Genomic DNA, 19,925 nt, shown 5'->3' with positions numbered 1-19,925 from the left:
TAAATAAACATTCTTTAAATTTTGTTTTTGATACAGGCTTGTCCTCTTTATTTATTAATTTTGTTTTATTATAACAATGATAAGTTTATCTACTTGATTGCGTATAAATTTCTTGAATATTTTCATAAAATTATATTATATTTTTCGAACAAATTTAATTATTTATAAGTAAATAAGCTAATAACAAAGGTGGAATAGTTATTAAACTTATAAAAGTTAATAACCAAGGTGGAATAGTTATTATACTTTTTAATGACTCTAACATCTACTCTTATCTATTAAGATCTATTTAATTATTTATTATATTTCATCTTTCATAGTCAATAAATCTCAGATTTTCTTTTATCTCATTTATAATTAGATAATAATGCCAAGAAAAAGATCAAAAAGTAAAACAAATAATGGAAAGCGTGGTCGTGCTAAAAAGAGAGGAGGAAAACATGCTAATTCAGGTCGAAAAAAGTTATCTCTGAAAAATGCTTCTAGATATGTGTTGTATAGACGAGCACATGAATTATTAAAATCCAATGATTATAATTATGAAGTGATAAAAATAGCTGCAAGATTAGGCGAAAAGAAGAATGTTGAAGATGATAATTGTAATAACAATAGTGTTGAAGATGAAGAACAAAGTGAAAGTAGTTCGAGCAATGGTACAAATGCAAACTGTGATCAAAATATAAAAAGTTATAGACACTCTAATGAATCTGCTTTATCATTTTATTTAGAGTCTGATTACACTATGGATCAGTACAATTTATTAGTAAGTGATAGCATAAAAAGAAAATGTCCGATCTATCCTTGTTATAAGTCTATACAAAAAGCAATGGCTGAATGTAAACCAGAAAATTACACTAATTCCGAGAAGGAAGTGTTTATTCCTTTACAAAATTTATTAAATAAAACAGCTGAAAGATTGTGCGAAAGTGTAGCTTGTAATTGGGACGAACATGATTTGCTTAATTTACAGATGATCGGAACTTCTGGTTTCGATAGCTCATCAGGGCATCTCAACCCTCATCAAGGTTATGAAAACAGCGAAAATGTTAATTTGGATGCTCAACAATCATTACTTGTAAGCAGCATAACTCTTATTCAATTACGAAGTAAAGTCTCCACAAAATGTTGGGTTAATCCAACACCACAAAGTGTTCGTTTTTGCCGTCCACTGAGAATTTCACTAGAAAAAGAAGATAACGAGACTATTATTCGAGAATACAGTCGCATAGATAAAAGTATCCAACTCCTTTTACCTCATGAATTCATATTACCAAATGCAAAGTCGGTCAAAGTGAAATTCAACATTGCAACAACATTATTTGATGGCAAATGCTTAAATATCATTACTGGTAACAAAGCTACTTGTTGATGTTATATCTGTGGTCGAACAACACATGAATTTGGTAGACTTCATGAAAAATTTACAGCAAAGGAATCAACATTGAAGTTTGAATTGGGACTTTTGCATTGTGAGATTAAGGCTTTTGAGCATCTTCTTCACATTGCTTATCGCATTCCTCTAAAAACATGGGATGTAAGAGCAGGATTAAAAGGTAAATAAATTACATTTTGGAAATATTAAAAATCATATCTTTTATTGAAATTAATGTATATTTTCTAAATATCGATGGCTGAGAAGAAGAACCGGAAATTTCGGAACGCTAGAGGTAAAACCGGACATTTCGGCGCACTAAGAGAAGAACCGGCCATTTCGGCGCGCTAAATGTAAATTTACATTTAGCGCGCCGAAATCTCCGGTTGTACCTCTAATGCTCCGAAATTTCCGGTTCTTCTTCTCAGCCATCGATATCAATATTATTATTATAATTCTAAAATAGTTTCAAATTTTTTAAAATCGAAATTATAGTGGACTAGGTATTTATAAGTTATGTTTTTTTTATTTAACGTGCTTTAAATAAAGTTTTAATTAATTTCTCGTATGTTGAGCGTCTATATTTTTTTTATTTGCACCGGTTTTTATTTACATAAATATGCAGTTTTTTTTCTCAAGAAAGCTAATAAAATTATGGTTACTATTTTTCTAAAAGTAAACTAAATATAGAAATGTTTCTAAAAGCATTCATTCTTTACAGATAATTTTGAAAATCAGAAAAAAATTATTCAAGGAACTGTATATGAAAAAATTAGAGTTAAAGTCGACCAAGTTTTGCAAGGACATGGAACCACAAACACTGGGAATGTTGCACGAAAGTGTTTTCAAAACTCAAGCCTTTTTTCAGAAGCTCTTGGTGTCGACGTTCAATTAATAGAAAACATTTCAACCATAATATCTGCTTTTAAAAGCAAAAAGTATCTTAAACTAGACAAGCTCGAAAAATTTTGCTGGGAAACATATTGTCTACATTACAAATTGTATCCTTGGGCACGAATGAATCCTACACTGCATAAAATATTGAAACATGGTTGTGAGATAGCTCGTCAATTTGACATCCCGATTGCATATTATGCAGAAGATGCTAATGAATCCTGGCACAAATACTATAGAAAAAATGACATCACACGCAAGACAAACTAGTAGGGAAAATCGGTTGCTAGATGTTTTCAATCGAGCTATTTATCTTTCGGATCCAAAAATATCTCTAATACAACTGGAAAATCGATTAAAATTTCATAAACATCAACAAGTTTCAAAGAAAGTACAGGAATTTTTTGAAAGCACGTAAGTTTTTGAAGTTATTGATTGTACGTAATAAATTTCTATAAAAAACTTTAATTCTAGTAATGTTTATCTTTATAGACAACCATCACAAGATAGTGACTTTGCCGAAATTAATAGCAATGAGGAATGTGTATCGGATTCCTAAAAATCTATTTATAATAAAATACCAAAGTTTTTAGTTCAAGTTAAATGTATATCTCTGCTATAAGACATTAAATTTTTCAAATATTTTATTTTTTACAAGAAAAACTTGTACATTTTGTTATTTTAAAAAAATATATAGTATCTGCCACTGTAAACATTGATCTTTACATTTATATTTTTGAATTACTGTTAACTAAATATTTTGTGACAAATAAGTTTAACAAAATCTAATTTTAATAGTATTTTTGGCCAATTATAATAAATTAAGCTTTGATTTATAAATAAATTTATCTTTAAATTTCATAAAAATGTAAAAAAATGAGTATAATTAATAAAATAAAAAATTTTCATTCTTTGTTTGTGATGTATCATATAAAAAAAATTTTTTTTTTTTTCAAAAATTTTTTATTGGTCTTTTTGCATTCTTCAGTAAAAAATAATCACATGGGACTTCGTCCCCGTTATTCTAGGCCCTTTTATCTTTAATTTGAGATATCCAGCGTTTCGTTATCTTTATCCTACTAAGAGACTATTGAAAACGAACACAGCGCTCGGCAATACCGCTCTGTGCGCCCGCGGGAGCGATCGCGCCTCTCCATTTTCTCCATCTCCTGGAGGGCGCGCTAGAGTTGTTGAAGCTCCCTCAGGCGCAGGTCAACGTCGACCTCATCCTCGGAGGTCCTGTTGTTGTGGAACCTCCGTAGTAGTTCTCTCGCCCGCTCCTCCGCCGATGGTCTGGCAGATAAAGCGGGGGGGTCCGGTGCGGGGTATAGCCCCAGTACTAGCCGTCGGCCTCTCCCTCTCCGGCCCTTCGCGGTAGTGAGCTCGGCCTCGGGTTGTCTCCTGGTAAAACGGTGGAGGATCGTCCGTCTCCCGAGGGCGCGAGCTCAGCTGGGCTGCCTGATCTCGGTGGCGGGGCTCCTGTCCTGGGTTTCGGTCCCAACCGGACCCGGACGAAGTGGACGCTGATCTGTCCACTTCATCCCACCCACTCTGGCGACTGGGAGTCGGTCGAGGTCTCGGTGGAGAGATGATGTTCTCCACCGGGTTATTCGAGTCCGAGGAGCCGTGTCGACGATGGTATGTCTCGGCACACCTCGGGCAGTCGAAAACCCCCCGCCGGCCACAATTTCCGCAAAACTGTCCCTCTTTGGGATGAGGGCAGTTCCCGAAATTGTGGTCGGTCTGCCAGTAGTTGAAGCGTGCTTGGATGGGGGGGCAGGTCAACCGTCGGGTCGGTCGGGATCTCCCGCAGTTGCCCAAACCCTACAAAATATTATGGATTGAAGTATACTTATAGTTATTTTATGTTAGGGGTGGTTTACCCTACCTTAGGGTAGTATCTATGAAAAAACCAAAAAACTTAATTTGTTTATTAGAGATGTTTACAAATTTTTTCCAATTTTTTTAGTTGTTTAAAAATTTTTATTATATAAAATTTTTTTTTCGATATTTCCGTCCGCCATATTGGTTGCGACATTTTGAATTTTCAAAATCTGAGAACAGATTTGTAATCAGGGACCTCGAAAACCTCTATATACAAACTTTGTATGAAATATTATATATTGAATTACATATTTACAGTTATTTTATGTTAGGGGTGGTTTACCCTCCTTAGGCGTAATATTTATTAAAACACCGAAAGACGTCAACTAAATTTTGTTATTATGGATGTGTAACGGAGAATCTCGGCTAGGCCGATCTCGTCCGTTTGGCTCTCGCAAATGTCCGTGCGCCGCGCCAAGCTGAAAGTGTGTGCGTTTGGTACACACACTCACTCTTGGACCTTTTGTTTACGAGGTGCTGAACACGGGCTAAGCTGACGACTGGAGCGATGAAGATGGCGCAGAAGAGAGAGAGAGAGAGAGAGAGCGCTCGAATTGCGGATCGCCGCGGAAAATTCGGGGAGTCTCTGCTAAGCTATAAGCAGAGAAAGTCGCGCGCGTGGATACAACCGAAGGTTACGGTTTTTCCGGAGTTGGCCCCGCGACCTCGTCGACGATCATTTATTTCGGAGACACGCCCGGTGCGCGGACGAATATTGGAGCGTAAGGCTGGGTCGCGCCCAGCTGTGTCCCGAAGTATACCCGGCACCGGTGCGTGTGGGTAACCGGCGAGGTGCACGGGTGCGCGCGCGGGCAGTCCAGACGAGCTGAAATACCGAGCGACAAAGAGGCGGCAGAGACAACAGCAACAACAATCAATGAACGAGAGGACGAGAAGGAAGAAGATAGCGACGACAAAAAAGGAAAATACCAGCGAGACGGTCAGCGAGGAGCACATCAGTGACGTCACGGTGCAGAGCGCTCTAGCCGTCGGAGAGGCTGAAGGTCGAGGTCGGTGCCGTGTTTTTCTTTTGTCTCTCTCTCTCTCTTACATGTTTGGGCGCCAGTTTATGGCTGGTAGCACGGCAGACCTGCTGGCTACCCGTTGGTAGTCTGTCGGCGAACAGTGTTTGTCGGGCATTTGTTATAATATTTAGTTTTCACAAGGGAGTCGGCCGGCTGACCAGCCACCGATTCACCTTCGCGTTCGCGTTTGTTATTGTGCCGCTCGTAGTGTATAAGTCCGTGGTCGCCGTATTGTAATCGTTTGTTGACAATTAAAAGACTAGTGTATTAATCCGCTGTTGTGTTTATTCGCCGCTGTATCACTCCTCATCCCGACTTCGAATCTGTGCGTTTAACGTGTTTATGCTCGTCGCGTTATTCAGTCGTGGGAACGTCTTTTGCCTCCCGAATCCCCGAATAAATAATTTGTACGGACGGTCGCGAGCAACCCAGACGGGTACAGCCGGAATTCTCCGTTACAGATGTTTAAACATTTTTTCCAATTTTTTTAATCAGTTTAAACTTTTTTATTAAAAATTTATGCTAAAAAATATATGTTTTCAACCCTTAAAAAATAGGGGATGCTACTCTTACTCTTCAAATCACCATGAAATACTTGCTCCTTTTGTAAGAAATAACCTCCAATTTGTTTCACTGAAAAATATTAATTTTAAGCCTAGATATTAAAAAAACGCTTTTTGGGGGTTAACTGTAAGGGAGGTTTTTACCCCTTAAAAGTGAAAATTAGCCGATAAAAAAAATACGTGTCTCTTATTTTTTAATGTTCTACAATATGTACCAAAATCGGTGAGTTCGGGTTGGGCACCTTTCCTTGTAAGATTTTTAAGAAATTTTACACCTCAACGTACCTTATTCCATCGAGAATTTTTTCCGACTCGATTATTCAAAGTTTTGAAAAAAAGTAAAGGAATAAAATTCTCAAACAGTCCGTTATTTTTATAAAAATGAATATATTGATTTCAATAGATGTTGTTCTATGAAAAATCAGGTTTTGTCATTTTTAACCGATTAAACAAGAACTATGGACTTCATTTTCAAGCTATGTTCCTGTTTCTTATTTTAATTTTTCTTATTTTAATTTTTCTTATTTTAAAATTATCAAATTTATTAAAATTTTACACTCTCAAAATGCATCAAATATTGTTTTTGAAATTACATATGTACATGTGTTAAAAAGTTTTTAGATTGCAATTATTCTATATTATTTTGTTTTCCTAATATATCACGATATACATATATGTACTATAAATTATTGACTTTTTGAAATTGTAATTCTTGATAGTCCATCTACGCAAAGATAATAATAATAATCATTTGTAAGCAAAATTCTAAAACATGTATCCCTTAAAGTTGATTGAAATAGATATTCTGTAATATCCGAAATCGATTGGCATTGGTCATTGTATTAGTATGATATGAAATGGATTCTACCATTTAAAAATACAGTTATTTTAGATGAAATAAAACATTACAATTTGAATGTCTTGAACTATTTTAAATGTCTGTTTATGGTTTTTCATAAACTTGAGGTTTTTTTCAGATCATGAACTAGTTGAATCCGAAGATCACGTAGAAGTTAACGGAGTTACATTTAATAAGCCTTTTGTCGAGAAACCAGTATCTGCGGAAGATCATAACATCTATATTTACTACCCAACTTCCGCCGGTGGAGGAAGTCAACGACTTTTTAGAAAGGTATCCTTTATATATCTATATGACTCCATTCAGTAAACGATTTCTTTCGCAATAGATATATAGTATGAAAGCTTGTAACGGAGAATCTCGGCTAGGCCGATCTCGTCCGTTTGGCTCTCGCAAATGTCCGTGCGCCGCGCCAAGCTGAGAGTGTGTGCGTTTGGTACACACGCTCATGCTTGGACCTTTTGTTTACGAGGTGCTGAACACGGGCTGAGCTGACGACTGGAGCGAATCAGACGGCGCAGAAGAAGAGAGAGAGAGAGAGAGAGAGAGAGAGCACGCTCGAATTGCGGATCGCTGCGGAAAATTCGGAGAGTCTCTGCTAAGCTATAAGCAGAGGAGGTCGCGCCCGCGGATAAAACCGAAAGGTCACGATTTTCCAAGTTGGCCCGCGACCTCGTCGACGTTTTATTCGTTTTTCGGAGACACGCCCGGTGCGCGGACGAGTAATAGAGCATGAGGCTGGGTCGCGTCCAGCCGTGTCCCGAAGGATACCCGGCACCGGTGCGTGTGGGTAACTGGCGAGGTGCGCGGGTGCGCGCGCGAGAAATTGGACGTACTGCAACATCGAGCAACGAAGAGGCGGCAGAAACAACCACAGCAATTCTCGGGTGAAACAGCGGATTGAGACGGCAATATTGAGGAGCAAGCGAGAGGACGAGCGGGAAGACAAATAGCGACAACAAGCATTAGCGAGACGGTCAGCGGAGAACACGCCAGTGACATCACACTGAGGAGCGCTCTAGCCGTCGGAGAGGCTGAAGGTCGAGGTCGGTGCCGTGTTTTTCTTTTGTCTCTCTCTCTCTCTTACATGTTTGGGCGCCAGTTTATGGCTGGTATCACGGCAGACCTGCTGGCTACCCGTTGGTAATTTATCGACGGAAAGTGTTTGTCGAGCATTTATTATAATATTTAATTTTCACAAGGGAATCGGCAGGCTAACCAGCCACCGATTCACCTTCGCGTTCGCGTTTGTTATTGTGCCGCTCGTAGTGTATAAGTCCGAGGACGCTGTAATCGATTTTTGACAATTAAAAACCTAGTGTGTTAATCCGCTGTTGTGTTTATTCGCCGCTGTATCACTCCTCATATCGATCTCGAATCTGTGCGTTTAACGTATTTATGCTTGACACGTTATTCAGTCGTGGGAACGTCTTTTGCTTTCCGAATCCCCGAATAAATAATTTGTGCGAACGGTCGCGAGCAACCCAGACGGGTACGGCCGCAATTCTCCGTTATAAGCTATAAAAAAAGGATTAATTATGGGAAAAAAGTAATTTTTTTGAAACAAGCTTCTTTGAAATTTATTGCTTATGTATGTTCCCACGCTTGAAAAAGAATATGACTACATAGCTTCGTTATTTAGAATTTATTTTAATAAAATATTTTGAGAAATTGAGTGATTGATGAGCCTAGTCTAATAAGACAATCATTTCTACAATAAAATTATGTAAAAAAGGGAAATGCCAGAAATGTTCTCTTAAGAAGTTTGTGACTGTGTAGGCTGGTCATGGCCTACACCGTGTGTATGCCCCTCTCTCTATCCTAGGCGAAGGCGCACGGCTGGCATCGGACGCACGTTATTTTACGTGTTTGATGCCTGCCTTTATTCTTTCTAGCATTACGGCTAGAGCGGAGAGAGAGGAGGTAGCAGCGAGCAAGCGAAATGGGAGAGAAGCATCAAGATTAAGAGAGAGAGAGAGAGAGAGAAGAAAATATATGTAGTTCGGTGAGGCTTGGCGCGCGGCACTTGTCACGCCGGGCAGTGCCGCGTGCCGCCGATTAGGAGGACAGTGGTGGGGAAGGCGTGAGAAGCCGACTGACAAGCACTCGCGACGAGATCGACGCACGCGACAGAAAGATCGGCCGCACTTGGACGAGTTGCCATCATTCTTGCCACGAATCCGAGAGGGTGTGAGAGCCGTGACAGCATCGAAACTGGGCTGCATCTTATGCCAGTCAACTGACCTGTAGCCCACCTGCCAAGCAGCCATCACATTTATTGGTCAGGTTTAGTTTTCTCTCCTCTCTTTTCTCTCTCTGTTTCCTCGGCATTGTTTCGCAGCTTGTGTGCGGCGCCAGGCTTTCACGAGCCGGCGCAACGTCTTTTTATTATGTAATCTTAGTTTGAGACGGTTAATGAGGTGACATGACGCTAACGTGCCGGCCATCTCGTTTAGTGTAAGTCTTGTATATTATTAGTAATAAGTAACTCTGTCTTTTCGTCGGTACTCAAGGTAGTGCAGTTATAATAAACGGTCAATTAGTGAAGCTGTGTGTGTGAAAATCGTTGAGATTTTCTTTCCTTTCCTGCTTCACCTTCTCTTTCCTGCTTTGTTAGGAGCGACACACTGCCTCCCTTGCCCTCCCCTTAAATAATTTGGCAATAATAGCGAATTGTGGGAATTGAAGACCTACGCTATTGCAAGTTTTTCGACGATACTTTGATTAATTTTTGTGATATAAAAATAATTATTCGTCATCTTATATGGTTTTCAAGTTCTGATGGTTTTCAAGTGCGGTGTTCAATAATCCTATGGCACGTAAAATTGATACCTCTTTGGTATAAACAATTACTACCTTTTGAAGCTCATTCTTTTTCTTTTTCTTTATTAAGTAGCTTTTGACCTAGAGTAATATAGGTAAGAAGACTGTTTTCATTTTTATTTCTTATTAAAAAAAAAACAAATTTCTTGTACTATCAGGTAAGATTGTTAACTGATCAGGAAGTCTTAAGTAATTTTTTTATGAAAATATTGGCTACTTTTTTCTCTATAATAATTTAAAGTAATATGCTTCAATAAATGGATGAAAAATCAAACTTATACTGTAAAAGTCGAAAGTACAATATTTAAAAAATATACTTCAAATTTTATATTAAACTTTCGTTTAGTCATTTTCACTCATGAGCTTCGGCGCGTGGAAGTAATAGATCACTCTGCTCGAACAGAGAGGTGCTACTCTAAATTGATACTGTGGCTAATGGTACCTATAGGGAAAAATATAGTAGATGGTTCTAGACCTCTGTTTATATGAGTATATATTTATAGTAAGGTTATAGCTATTATACAACACGACGCAGAGAAATGTTTTACAGTAATCAACATATGCACAGGATGTCTTGTTCATAGATAGTGATGAGAATCCGATGACGGTACAAAAAATTTTATTTTTATGAAGTTGTATCGTATCTATATTGTTTATATAACTACACAGGTCTGCAAAAAAAAGTTTTGAGTTATCGCAAGAACGCTATTCATGTATTCCGAGGGTTTTTATGCGCTGAATACGAATCAGGCATCAGAAATGCTCTATCACGTCACGTTTTCAAGATATTCTAACCTAAAAGTGCGAAAAATACATATTTTCGCTGTTTTAGAAGCTTCTAAACTAATTCTAACTATATTACACCGCAAAACATTTTTTTTTTTGCTAAAAATGAATCTAACCATCTCAAAGTACCGCTTCTGGCCTTTCCAACGCATTTTTCAAATTTAACAAATCTTTTTTTTCGCGGAGATATCATCAAATGAAGTTGACCACTTTAACTATTTCAAAACAACAGTACAAACAATACAAATATGATAGCCCCACGAAAAAAAGTCATATGTGAACAAAAGTGCAAAAGGTAATACCATTACATTTATGTTTTTGGGGTCGCTGAATCCGAATCCATAATTCATTTGACCCGATTAGCTCAGGGGTCAAAGTTAGATCAAGGTCAAATCACGATTATCCCATTAATCTTGGTCTAGATACTGTTTTTATAGGTTTTTGAGGTCGCTGAATTCGAATCTGGGGTGCGTTTGACCTGGTCGGTTCAGAGTCAAGGTTAGGTAAAGGTAAAATCCAAAAAATTGCATTGAATGAACCCGAATTTAAGGTTTATCTGACCAATAACCCCCTAATATTTCTATGGCAATGTTAGCAACCCCCTAATAACCCTCTAATAACCCCCCTAATATGAACTATGCTATGAACCCCCTAATAACACAATTACGATGCTATAAACCTCCAATAACGTCATGGCAGTGCTATCAACCTCCTAATAAACCTCTAATAACCCCCTAATATAAACTATTCTATATCCATCCTAATAACCCAATGGCAATCCTATCAACCTCCAATAATACAATGGCAGTGCCATCAACCCCTAATAACCTTCTAATAACCGCATTAATAAGAACTATGCTATGAACCCCTTAATAACCGCATTAATAAGAACTATGCTATGAACCCCCTAATAGTGCGATGGCAATCCTAGCAACCCCTTAATAGTGCAAAGGCAAAAGTTACTCCCTTCGACAACAGGATAGTTGTGAGTCCGGTTTCCGTTGATCATACGCACTTCTTTTCAACAGTCCTTTTCAGAATAGTTGAAAGGTTCGGCGTATTTCTTGCGATCGAGCGGCATTTTATCGACAGTCCCTTTCAGGATAGTTGAGAATCCTAGTTGAAGTTTCTAGTAATCTTCATCGTCCTTGAGAGAGATTACCTTGAGATCTATTTTATAATGCCTCCCCGGAGTTGCGTGAACGATCCTAACAAGTTCTGCAACGTATGTGGACTTTATGCTACTAAAAACCAAAGGAGAAACATTACGCCTTCAATTGAAACTGCTTACAAAATCTATTTCGGCTATTTTATCGTGAATGTAGACAAATCTTGGGTGCCAAACACAATTTGTGTAAGTTGCCATACAATATTAAGTCGTTGGAATAAAGACGACTCTTCCCAAAAATTGCCTTTCAGTTCTCCATGATCTGGCGTGAGCCACGTGATCATAATGACTGTTACTTTTGTTCTATTGACCTGAAAGGTTTCAACAGTAAGAATAAATCTGCATTTTTGTATTCTAATGTCTCATCTGTTACTAAACCAGTTTTACGGGGGACTCTTACCTGTGAGAAATCATCACCCCTAAAGAAAGCAGAATGTTTACCTACTACTTCCAGGAGCCCAGACGAAATAAATAATATCGAGGTGGACGACGAAGATCCGCAGTTAGATGATAGTGCACATTTCGATACAACCGAAAGTCCTCAAATGTTTACACAAGCTCTTCTAAATAATTTGGTTAAAGATTTGGACCTGCCAAAAAATAAATCAGAATTGTTAGGTTCTAGGTTGAAAGATATGAATCTGTTGGCTCCAAAAACAACTTTTTCTTGGTACAGAAACAGAGAGAAAGAATATATAAGATATTTCGCATGGATTGACTTACTGTCATGACGTGACTGGCTTAATGACAAAATTAGGTTTGATATACATCGCTACTGAATGGCATCTCTTCATCGATTCTTCTAAAAGAAGTTTTAGAGAATATGCAGATAGTTCTTGAGAAAATTAAATATGAAGATTATAAATAGCTCATATGTGGTGATTTAAAAGTAATAACTATACTTCTTGAACAGCAGTCGGGGTATACCAAATACCCATGTTATATTTGTTTATGGGATAGTAGAGCTACTACACGTCATTGGGAAGAATCTAAGTGGCCACTTCGCACGGCTCTGAAGCCAGGATCACACAATGTTCTCAAAAAACCCTTGTGTGATCCAAAAAAAATACTTTTACCTTCCCTCCACATAAAATTAGGATTGATTAAGCAATTTATCAAAGCCCTTGATCAGAATGGAAAATGCTTCCACTACTTATTGGATAAATTCCCAGGATTATCTCATGCAAGAATAAAGGAAGGTATTTTCACAGGTCCGGATATAAGAAAGATGATGAAATCGGCTGATTTTCAACAAACGATGACAAGAAAAGAGAAGGCTGCATGGGTGAATTTTGCAGCGGTTGTAGGAGGATTTTTGGGAAATAGAAAAGTAGAAAATTATCACGTAGTCGTTCAAAATATGCTTACCAGTTTCAAAGAGTTGGGTTGTAACATGAGTTTAAAAGTACACTTCCTGAATTCTCATTTAGATTCTTTTCCTGAGAATCTTGGAGCCCTAAGTGAGGAGCAAGGAGAAAGATTCCACCAAGACATCCAAGAGATGGAAAGAAGGTATCAAGATAGATGGGATGTTAATATGTTAGCTGACTAATGCTGGCCTTTTAAACGTGAAGATGATGGTCTACAGCATAAGAGAAAGTCAGGAACCAGAAGCCTAGACGAAAAAAGGTAACGATTCCACAAATAAGAAAATTGATAACATTGAAGTATCTGACATAATGTGGTTAATAGTATTGCTATTGGGTAATTAGGGGGTTGCTAGCATTCTCATTGCGTTATTAGGGGCTTATTAGCTTACTTTATATTCGAGGATTATTAGAGGGGAAGTATATAGAGGGCTATTAGGGGGTTGATAGGATTGCCATTGAGTCATTAGGGGCATTTTAGCATTGCGATTACGCTATTGAGAGGTTCATAGAACCGTTTATATTAGAGGGGTTATTAGGGGATTACTAGGGGGGTGATAGCACTGACATTGTGTCATCAGGGGGTTATTAGCATAGTTCTTATTAGGGGATTATTAGAGGGTTGCTAATGAAATATTGCCATAGAAATATTAGGGGGTTATTGGTCAGATAAACCTTAAATTCGGATTCATTCAATACAATTTTTTGGATTTTACCTTTACCTAACCTTGACTCTGAACCGACCAGGTCAAACGCACCCCAGATTCGAATTCAGCGATCTCAAAAACCTATAAAAACAGTACCTGGACCAAGATTAATGGGATAATCGTGATTTGACCTTGATCTAACTTTGACCCCTGAGCTAATCGGGTCAAATGAATTATGGATTCGGATCCAGCGACCCCAAAAACATAAATGTAATGGTATTACCTTTTGCACTTTTGTTCACATATGACTTTTTCGTGGGGCTGTCATATTTGTATTGTTGGTACTGTTGTTATGAAATCGCTAAAGTGGTCAACTTCATTTGATGATATCTCCGCGAAAAAAAAGATTTGTTAAATTTGAAAAATGGGTTGGAAAGGCCAGAAGCGGTACTTTGAGATGGTTAGATTCATTTTTAGCAAAAAAAAATTTTTTGCCGTGTAATATAGCTTCTAAAACAGCACAAATACACGTTTTTCGCACTTTTAGGTTAGAATATCTCGAAAATGTGACGTGTGTGGCGGGGGATTTCGGGGGCCTTAACCGCGCTACCGAAGCTCTTCCGCCACAAGGCCTGTTTGACTCCTTATCCCCGACTATTTAGGGCGCCAGACCGCCGTTTAACTAGGGCGATCTTATATCCGTTTGGATAGGGCCTAAGGGGATCGCATATTCCGATCTGCTTTTACAGCGACTGTGCAGGGTGGGCAAACGGGTGAGTACTCGCGATCTCTTCTTCTCCAGGCCTCGGTGTCCAACAAGTCGTTTCCTATTTGTCTCTTCGCTTATGATATGCCGGTAGCTCAGATGATGACTCCTTATTTCAGGTCGTAAGTCCGTTCGAATTCGCGCGTATGTTGCCTATCGTGGAGTCCGAAAATTTAGCGAATCAGCGTTACCCGATTATAACCGCTCGCGGCTGAAAATCATCAGCATGCAAATGAGGCAGGGTAACAAAAGTAAATTTTATATAAAATACAATCAATCACTTTTATTGACTTATTTATTAAATCATAATTAAGTGGTCAGATTGATTAGAGTCAATATGACTGCATAATTATGAAATAGCAAGGACACGAAATAATCGAAATACTAATTTTCTTCCGGTCGGTCTTTGATTGACAAAAATGGTGGAATGGTCAGCGCAAATAATTAAATCACGAATTTTAATTCGTCTACTTCCGATATTCGCAATAAATTACTATACGGGCGAAAGGTCAGCGCGAATAAGTAAATCACGAGTCTTAATTCGTCTACTTTCAATATTCGCAATAGATTGTTAATTTGGTCAAAGGTCAGCGCGAATATCTTAAATCACAAGTTTTCTTTGTCTGATCCTAACTCTCACGTTCGATTCTGATAAATGGCGGACAGGTCAGCGCGAGTAATAGGATCAATGGTTTTATTCGTCTAATTCTACATTCGCAATAACTACTATATCGGCGAAAGGTCAGCGCGAATAAATTAATCACTGCTTTTAATCCGTATGATCCTAACACTCACGTTCGATTCTACGAAATGGCGGAAAGGTCAGCGCGATTTAATAGGCACCGGCATCGACGGATCTACGCGTCGCGACGACCTATTGCACCGAAAAATCCACTCCCGCACTCCGCGATTAATAGTAATGAGTGGCACTTTGCTTACTTACAGTTTTCCTTGTTGAGATTCGGCGAACGAAATTAGCGTGAAAAGAAGGTGTCTAACGCAATTAATCCTGCGTGACGAGAATATCTGGCGCAAACACTCCTTCTGGCTAGAAGAACAGCGACAAAATGGACGAGGATCGGCTTTTCGCGGTCAAAGATCGCTTTTGTTCTCCTCTTTCCGAAAAGAAATGTTATTATTGGTCGGTATGCTAATTCGGATATCGGTAGCGCCCTCCGAATATTTTATCATTGGTCCGTATGTAAATTAGAAGCGCCTTCCTTAACTCTCCTACTTTTGTCGTTATTTACCCTCTCTCACCCTCCCACTAAGATAGCTATCATTAATTGATGGGAAAGATCAACCCCTACTCTTATCTATTTTTCTATCCGGACGGAAATCAAATTTTATTCTAATTCGCTTATTGGTCGTGACGTCACCAGCGAATTTCGTCTGAGGTTCGAATTCTGTCGGTTAATTTATTGATTAAATTTAACGGGGTATTTGTCGCTCGCTATTATGATAGGGGGTGTGTCGGTCGCATGCGAATTTTTATAAATTCGGTATTTCTTTCATGTTCATTTTCTAATTATAATTTTAATTTTAATTCGTTGTGAATACATATATAATGTACGTCGTTTCAATTGTAGCGCCCCCATCTTCGCATTCACATATAATTCTATTCATCATTTCATATAATCTGTCTCGCTCGCTCTTGTTTAGTCTATTTCGCTCGCTCTGTCTCGCTCGCTCTGTCTCAGTCTGTCTCGCTCGCTCTCAGTGGATCTCGCTCGCTCATGCTCAGTTCATCTCGGCGCTTCAAAATGGCCGCTCGGTCCTCGCGTATACACCTCGTGTTCCCGTAACGGTCGTTGGAGCGCCTCCTGGGGCGCTCCCGTGTCGGTTAAGTGACGTGTTCCCGGGTGTTTGTGTGTGGTTACCGTTGTGATTGTGTGTGGCGCTCAGGATGTCGTCAATGGTGTTCTGCAGCCCGACCCAGCTGATTGCCGGCTGCCACTTCATCGGCGATTTTCTGCTCGCCCCAGGGGTGTCAGTGTTCCGTGAGTGTTGGTGTTGATGCCTGGGAGTGTAACGGATCTGCATGTGTCATCAATATGCATTTCCGCTGCATTTCCCAGTGAAGTTTTCCGTTCTTTTGCCGGTCGGCAACACGTGGTCGTGAGTGAGTATGTGCGTGCGCTCACTTATTTCGTGGTTCGCTCCTTTTTTTCTCTTTTGAGTGTCCGTCGGATCGCGTTCGTCGCTTATTTCGTCAATATTTCCTGTTGTGGTATTCGGGCATGAAAAGGGTTAATTGTTTATTTTAGTGCGCGTTTATTTACATTTTATGCAACTGGTTACGGGGCGGCAAGGGACGGGAATGGCTTTCCTGAGGTGTTGCAAGTAATGCAACGCTCAGGAAAGGCCTTGTAATGTACCGCATTACACGTGATAGAGCATTTTTGATGCCAGGTTCGTGTTCAGCGCATCAAAAACCTTCGGAATATGTTGCTCATGTTCGTGCGATATAAATCATGTTGACCTGTGCTATGATCAAGATTTCCAGCCGGCATTCCCATAGCATCTTAATCATAGCTGTATAAGCGATATAGATGTAATACGACTTGGTAAAAATAAAATTTTTTGTAGCGTTATCGGATTCTCATCACTGTTCATAGGTGAAAGGGCGAGTTCCTGAAAATGAATATCAGCATTTGCAGAAGATATTCCAATATATTGCTCCAACTTTTAGCAGTTTTATAGAATCAGATATAATATTTACATTTCTTTTTTCGCTACTTAGTATGTCATTCCAAGATCATTGAATGTTAATATCTTGAGAATTAGTAAGACGATTTCAAAAATATAAAAATATGCCTTCGTGAAATCAGGCATCTATTTTTATACGTTTTGAGGATTGCTGAATCCGAATCCATGATCTCATTAACTATAGCACGTCAGGTTCAAAGGCACTTGAAGATCAAAATGAGGAAAAAAACCATTTAAGTGGGAATCACCAGTATTTTTATAGGTTTGAGGATGGGTATGTCCGAATTTGCAATTCGTTTGACATTAACACGTCAGGTTTAAGGGCTTTGGAGAGTCAAGTGGAAAAAAGTTGTTTAGGAAGGAATGACTGGTATATCTATCGTTTTCAAGGTCGCTGGATCCAAATCCGAGGTTCGCTTGATCCCATTGAGTCTAGATCGAGGTCAGATTAAAATTAAATTAACGGGAAAGATATATTATACTCTGGTTTGAAAAAGTCAGAATCAGCGATACTCAGACCCATAAAATTAGTAATGATCCTCCTCAAATGGTTTTTTTTCCTTCAGTTACTCTTCAAATGCCCTGGAATTCAGTTAATCTTCAAATAACCCTCAAAACGTATAAAAGTAGTTGCTTGATTTTACAAAGGCATACTTCTGTATTTTTGAAATCGTCATACTCATTCTCAAGATATCAACATTCAATGATCTTGGAATGACATACACTGTAGCAATAGAAAAATGGAAAGTATTATACTTGAACGTAAAATTTTTCGTACATTCAAAATCTGCAGTCAAAATTGAACTTTTTGTACAAGGTACATATTTGACCTTGGAAATGTCCTTGATTCAGACATGTTAAAATCAAACAGACTCTAGATGCAGACTCAGCAACTCTCAAAACCATAGAAACGTTAGTTACATTTTTTTAAATTACTTTTTCTTTTGACCTTTATATGCCCTTAATCCTGACGTTGTAGGGTCAAACTGAGTGCCGATTCGGATTCAGCGTGGCAAAATACATGGGAATATATTTACGAGTCTTTTTTGATACAGACCATCTATTTTTTTTGTATACCTGTGTAATTTTTTATGTATTTACAAATAACATTAATATTTAATTAGTTGTTTGTTTAATATAACAGCAATTGAGTTAAAAAAACGTGAAGTATAAAATGATATTTCTGTTTTAACTTACATTGAATAGGCATAAAAAAATTATTTATGATAAACATATTTTAAAAAAATCATATTTTAGCGTTTTATATTTACTAAAAATAATCGTAGTTTATATATACTTATTAAAAAATTGAATATAAATGTTACAGTATAAATTTCAATAAATAACAAGTATCTTCGTCAATAAGAAACAGCTGATGCTACGACGCTTCAAACAGACAAACTAAAAATGAAAAGGGGAAGTAGAAGAAAGAAAGAGAGAGAGAGAGAGAGAGAGAGAGAGAGACAGACAGACAGACAGAGAGAAAAAGAAAACAAGCTCGTATTTCACCGTGCAGAGCCGGTTGCATTGAACTGGGCATCCTTGAACCGAAAATCGCGTCGTTATGGAAACTCGCACTAGATTTCTTACCAACTCACGAAAATCAACGTTAAATACTATTTTTCAATGTAAAATTTTAAGGGCCATAACTTTTCTTCGCAACTTTTTCCGAAATTATGCATTGTTTTGAAGATAATCGCAAAAAATAAGACTTTTCGTTGTTTTTCACGATTTTCACCAAATTCCGGGAAAGTAACCGCCTAACCAACTTAAAAATCGAATTTCTGGGGTCAAAATACATATAAAAGTGCTGTTGACCAGTGTGTTTTTTAGTTTTTGATTCCGAGCCTAAGTTGACTGGACTATCTTGAAATAATAAATCGTCTGTTTGCAAGAAAACCTCAAAGACCTTTAACCAAACGTGCAAAGTTCAAAATTGGTAATAAAGTACAAATAAGCAAAGCAAGCAGATGTTTGAGAAAGAATATACACCAAATTGTACAACCGAAATTTTTACAGTTGATCAAGTCATGAAGACAGTTCTATTCAGGTACAGGTTGAAAGACTATCAAGATATACCTATCGCTGATGGATTTTATGAGGAATAATTACTCAAGATAAAATATTCTTATATTTATTTGATAGAAAAAATTGTAAGAAAATGTGATGATCATTATTATTATAAAAATTCGCATATCAAAACATAATACTGTTACGTCTCGTGCATAGACTACGAACAGCGAATGTGCGAAACGCACCAATATAATACTAGTGGCTGGTTGGGGCTCACAGGTAATGAGTAATATACGATATATGGATAGAAATGAATGTGTTTTATTATTTTGTTGTACTTACTGCCTCTGGAGTACTTTCGGTATTGTAGATCTCGGTATTTGGATAGGTTGAATAATGAAGTTGCACGTTCTCACTTTTAATGGATCGCGTATTTATTAGGGTCAAATAATATAGTTTGACAAGTAGTAATTGAATAGTTAGCCGAATTGTCGAACAGGCTTGCACGCAACTGTAGCGTCGATACGTAAAGTTTATTCGTCAATTGTCGAACTGACGTGTACGGAGTAACAATAATGACTGCCCGACTCTTTACGGGTGGTTCGTCTTATATACATGAATTTGTGCTTAATTAATCGTTGATGTTTCTGTGTAGTTGGGTAATTTTCCTTTCGAGTCCAATGTGCGTTGTGTAATGCTGAGTATGGCCTTTGTGTTTTGCTGCCGTATAGTTTTCCGGTGGACGTGTACATAGTTTTGATTTTACGAAATTCGGAATTGCACTTTTTAGAGAGTGAAAATGAATAAAGATACATCTTGAGACGTAACACCTCGGGGCATAAGATATTGCAATTATTATGTATTGATTGCAATGGTTGGTTTTCGGTGGAAAAGATTATTTTATTAAGTGCATTTCCGAGTTTCGGAAGTTTTGGAATTTGCTTGCGTCGGTAGGATCATTTTTCTGCAAGGTGTACAAATTATTTGATATATAAAGACTGCGTCGCTTCGATAGTTTACAAAGTGTTCTCTGCGCTTGTGACGAGAGA

At 38.1% G+C, this 19,925-nt stretch overlaps 1 protein-coding gene across 6 annotated transcripts in view; it reads left to right on the top strand.

Moving 5' to 3' along the window:
- Window positions 1–19,925, top strand: part of LOC131675209 (inositol hexakisphosphate and diphosphoinositol-pentakisphosphate kinase-like) — a 650,144-nt gene that overhangs the window by 263,041 nt on the left and 367,178 nt on the right. For all 6 annotated transcript variants that reach the window (XM_058954120.1, XM_058954119.1, XM_058954118.1 and 3 more), the window contains one exon: window positions 6,716–6,870. In XM_058954120.1, the coding sequence (XP_058810103.1) occupies window positions 6,716–6,870 (155 nt within the window). The remainder of the gene's footprint in view (window positions 1–6,715; window positions 6,871–19,925) is intronic.

This window comes from Phymastichus coffea, unplaced genomic scaffold, assembly GCF_024137745.1.
Source record: "Phymastichus coffea isolate CEN01 unplaced genomic scaffold, Cenicafe_Pcof_1.1 PCOF00017, whole genome shotgun sequence".
In the NCBI taxonomy this organism is placed as follows: domain Eukaryota; kingdom Metazoa; phylum Arthropoda; class Insecta; order Hymenoptera; family Eulophidae; genus Phymastichus; species Phymastichus coffea.
Note: the sequence above shows the minus strand (reverse complement) of the source record. Positions and strands in the feature narration are given on the sequence as shown.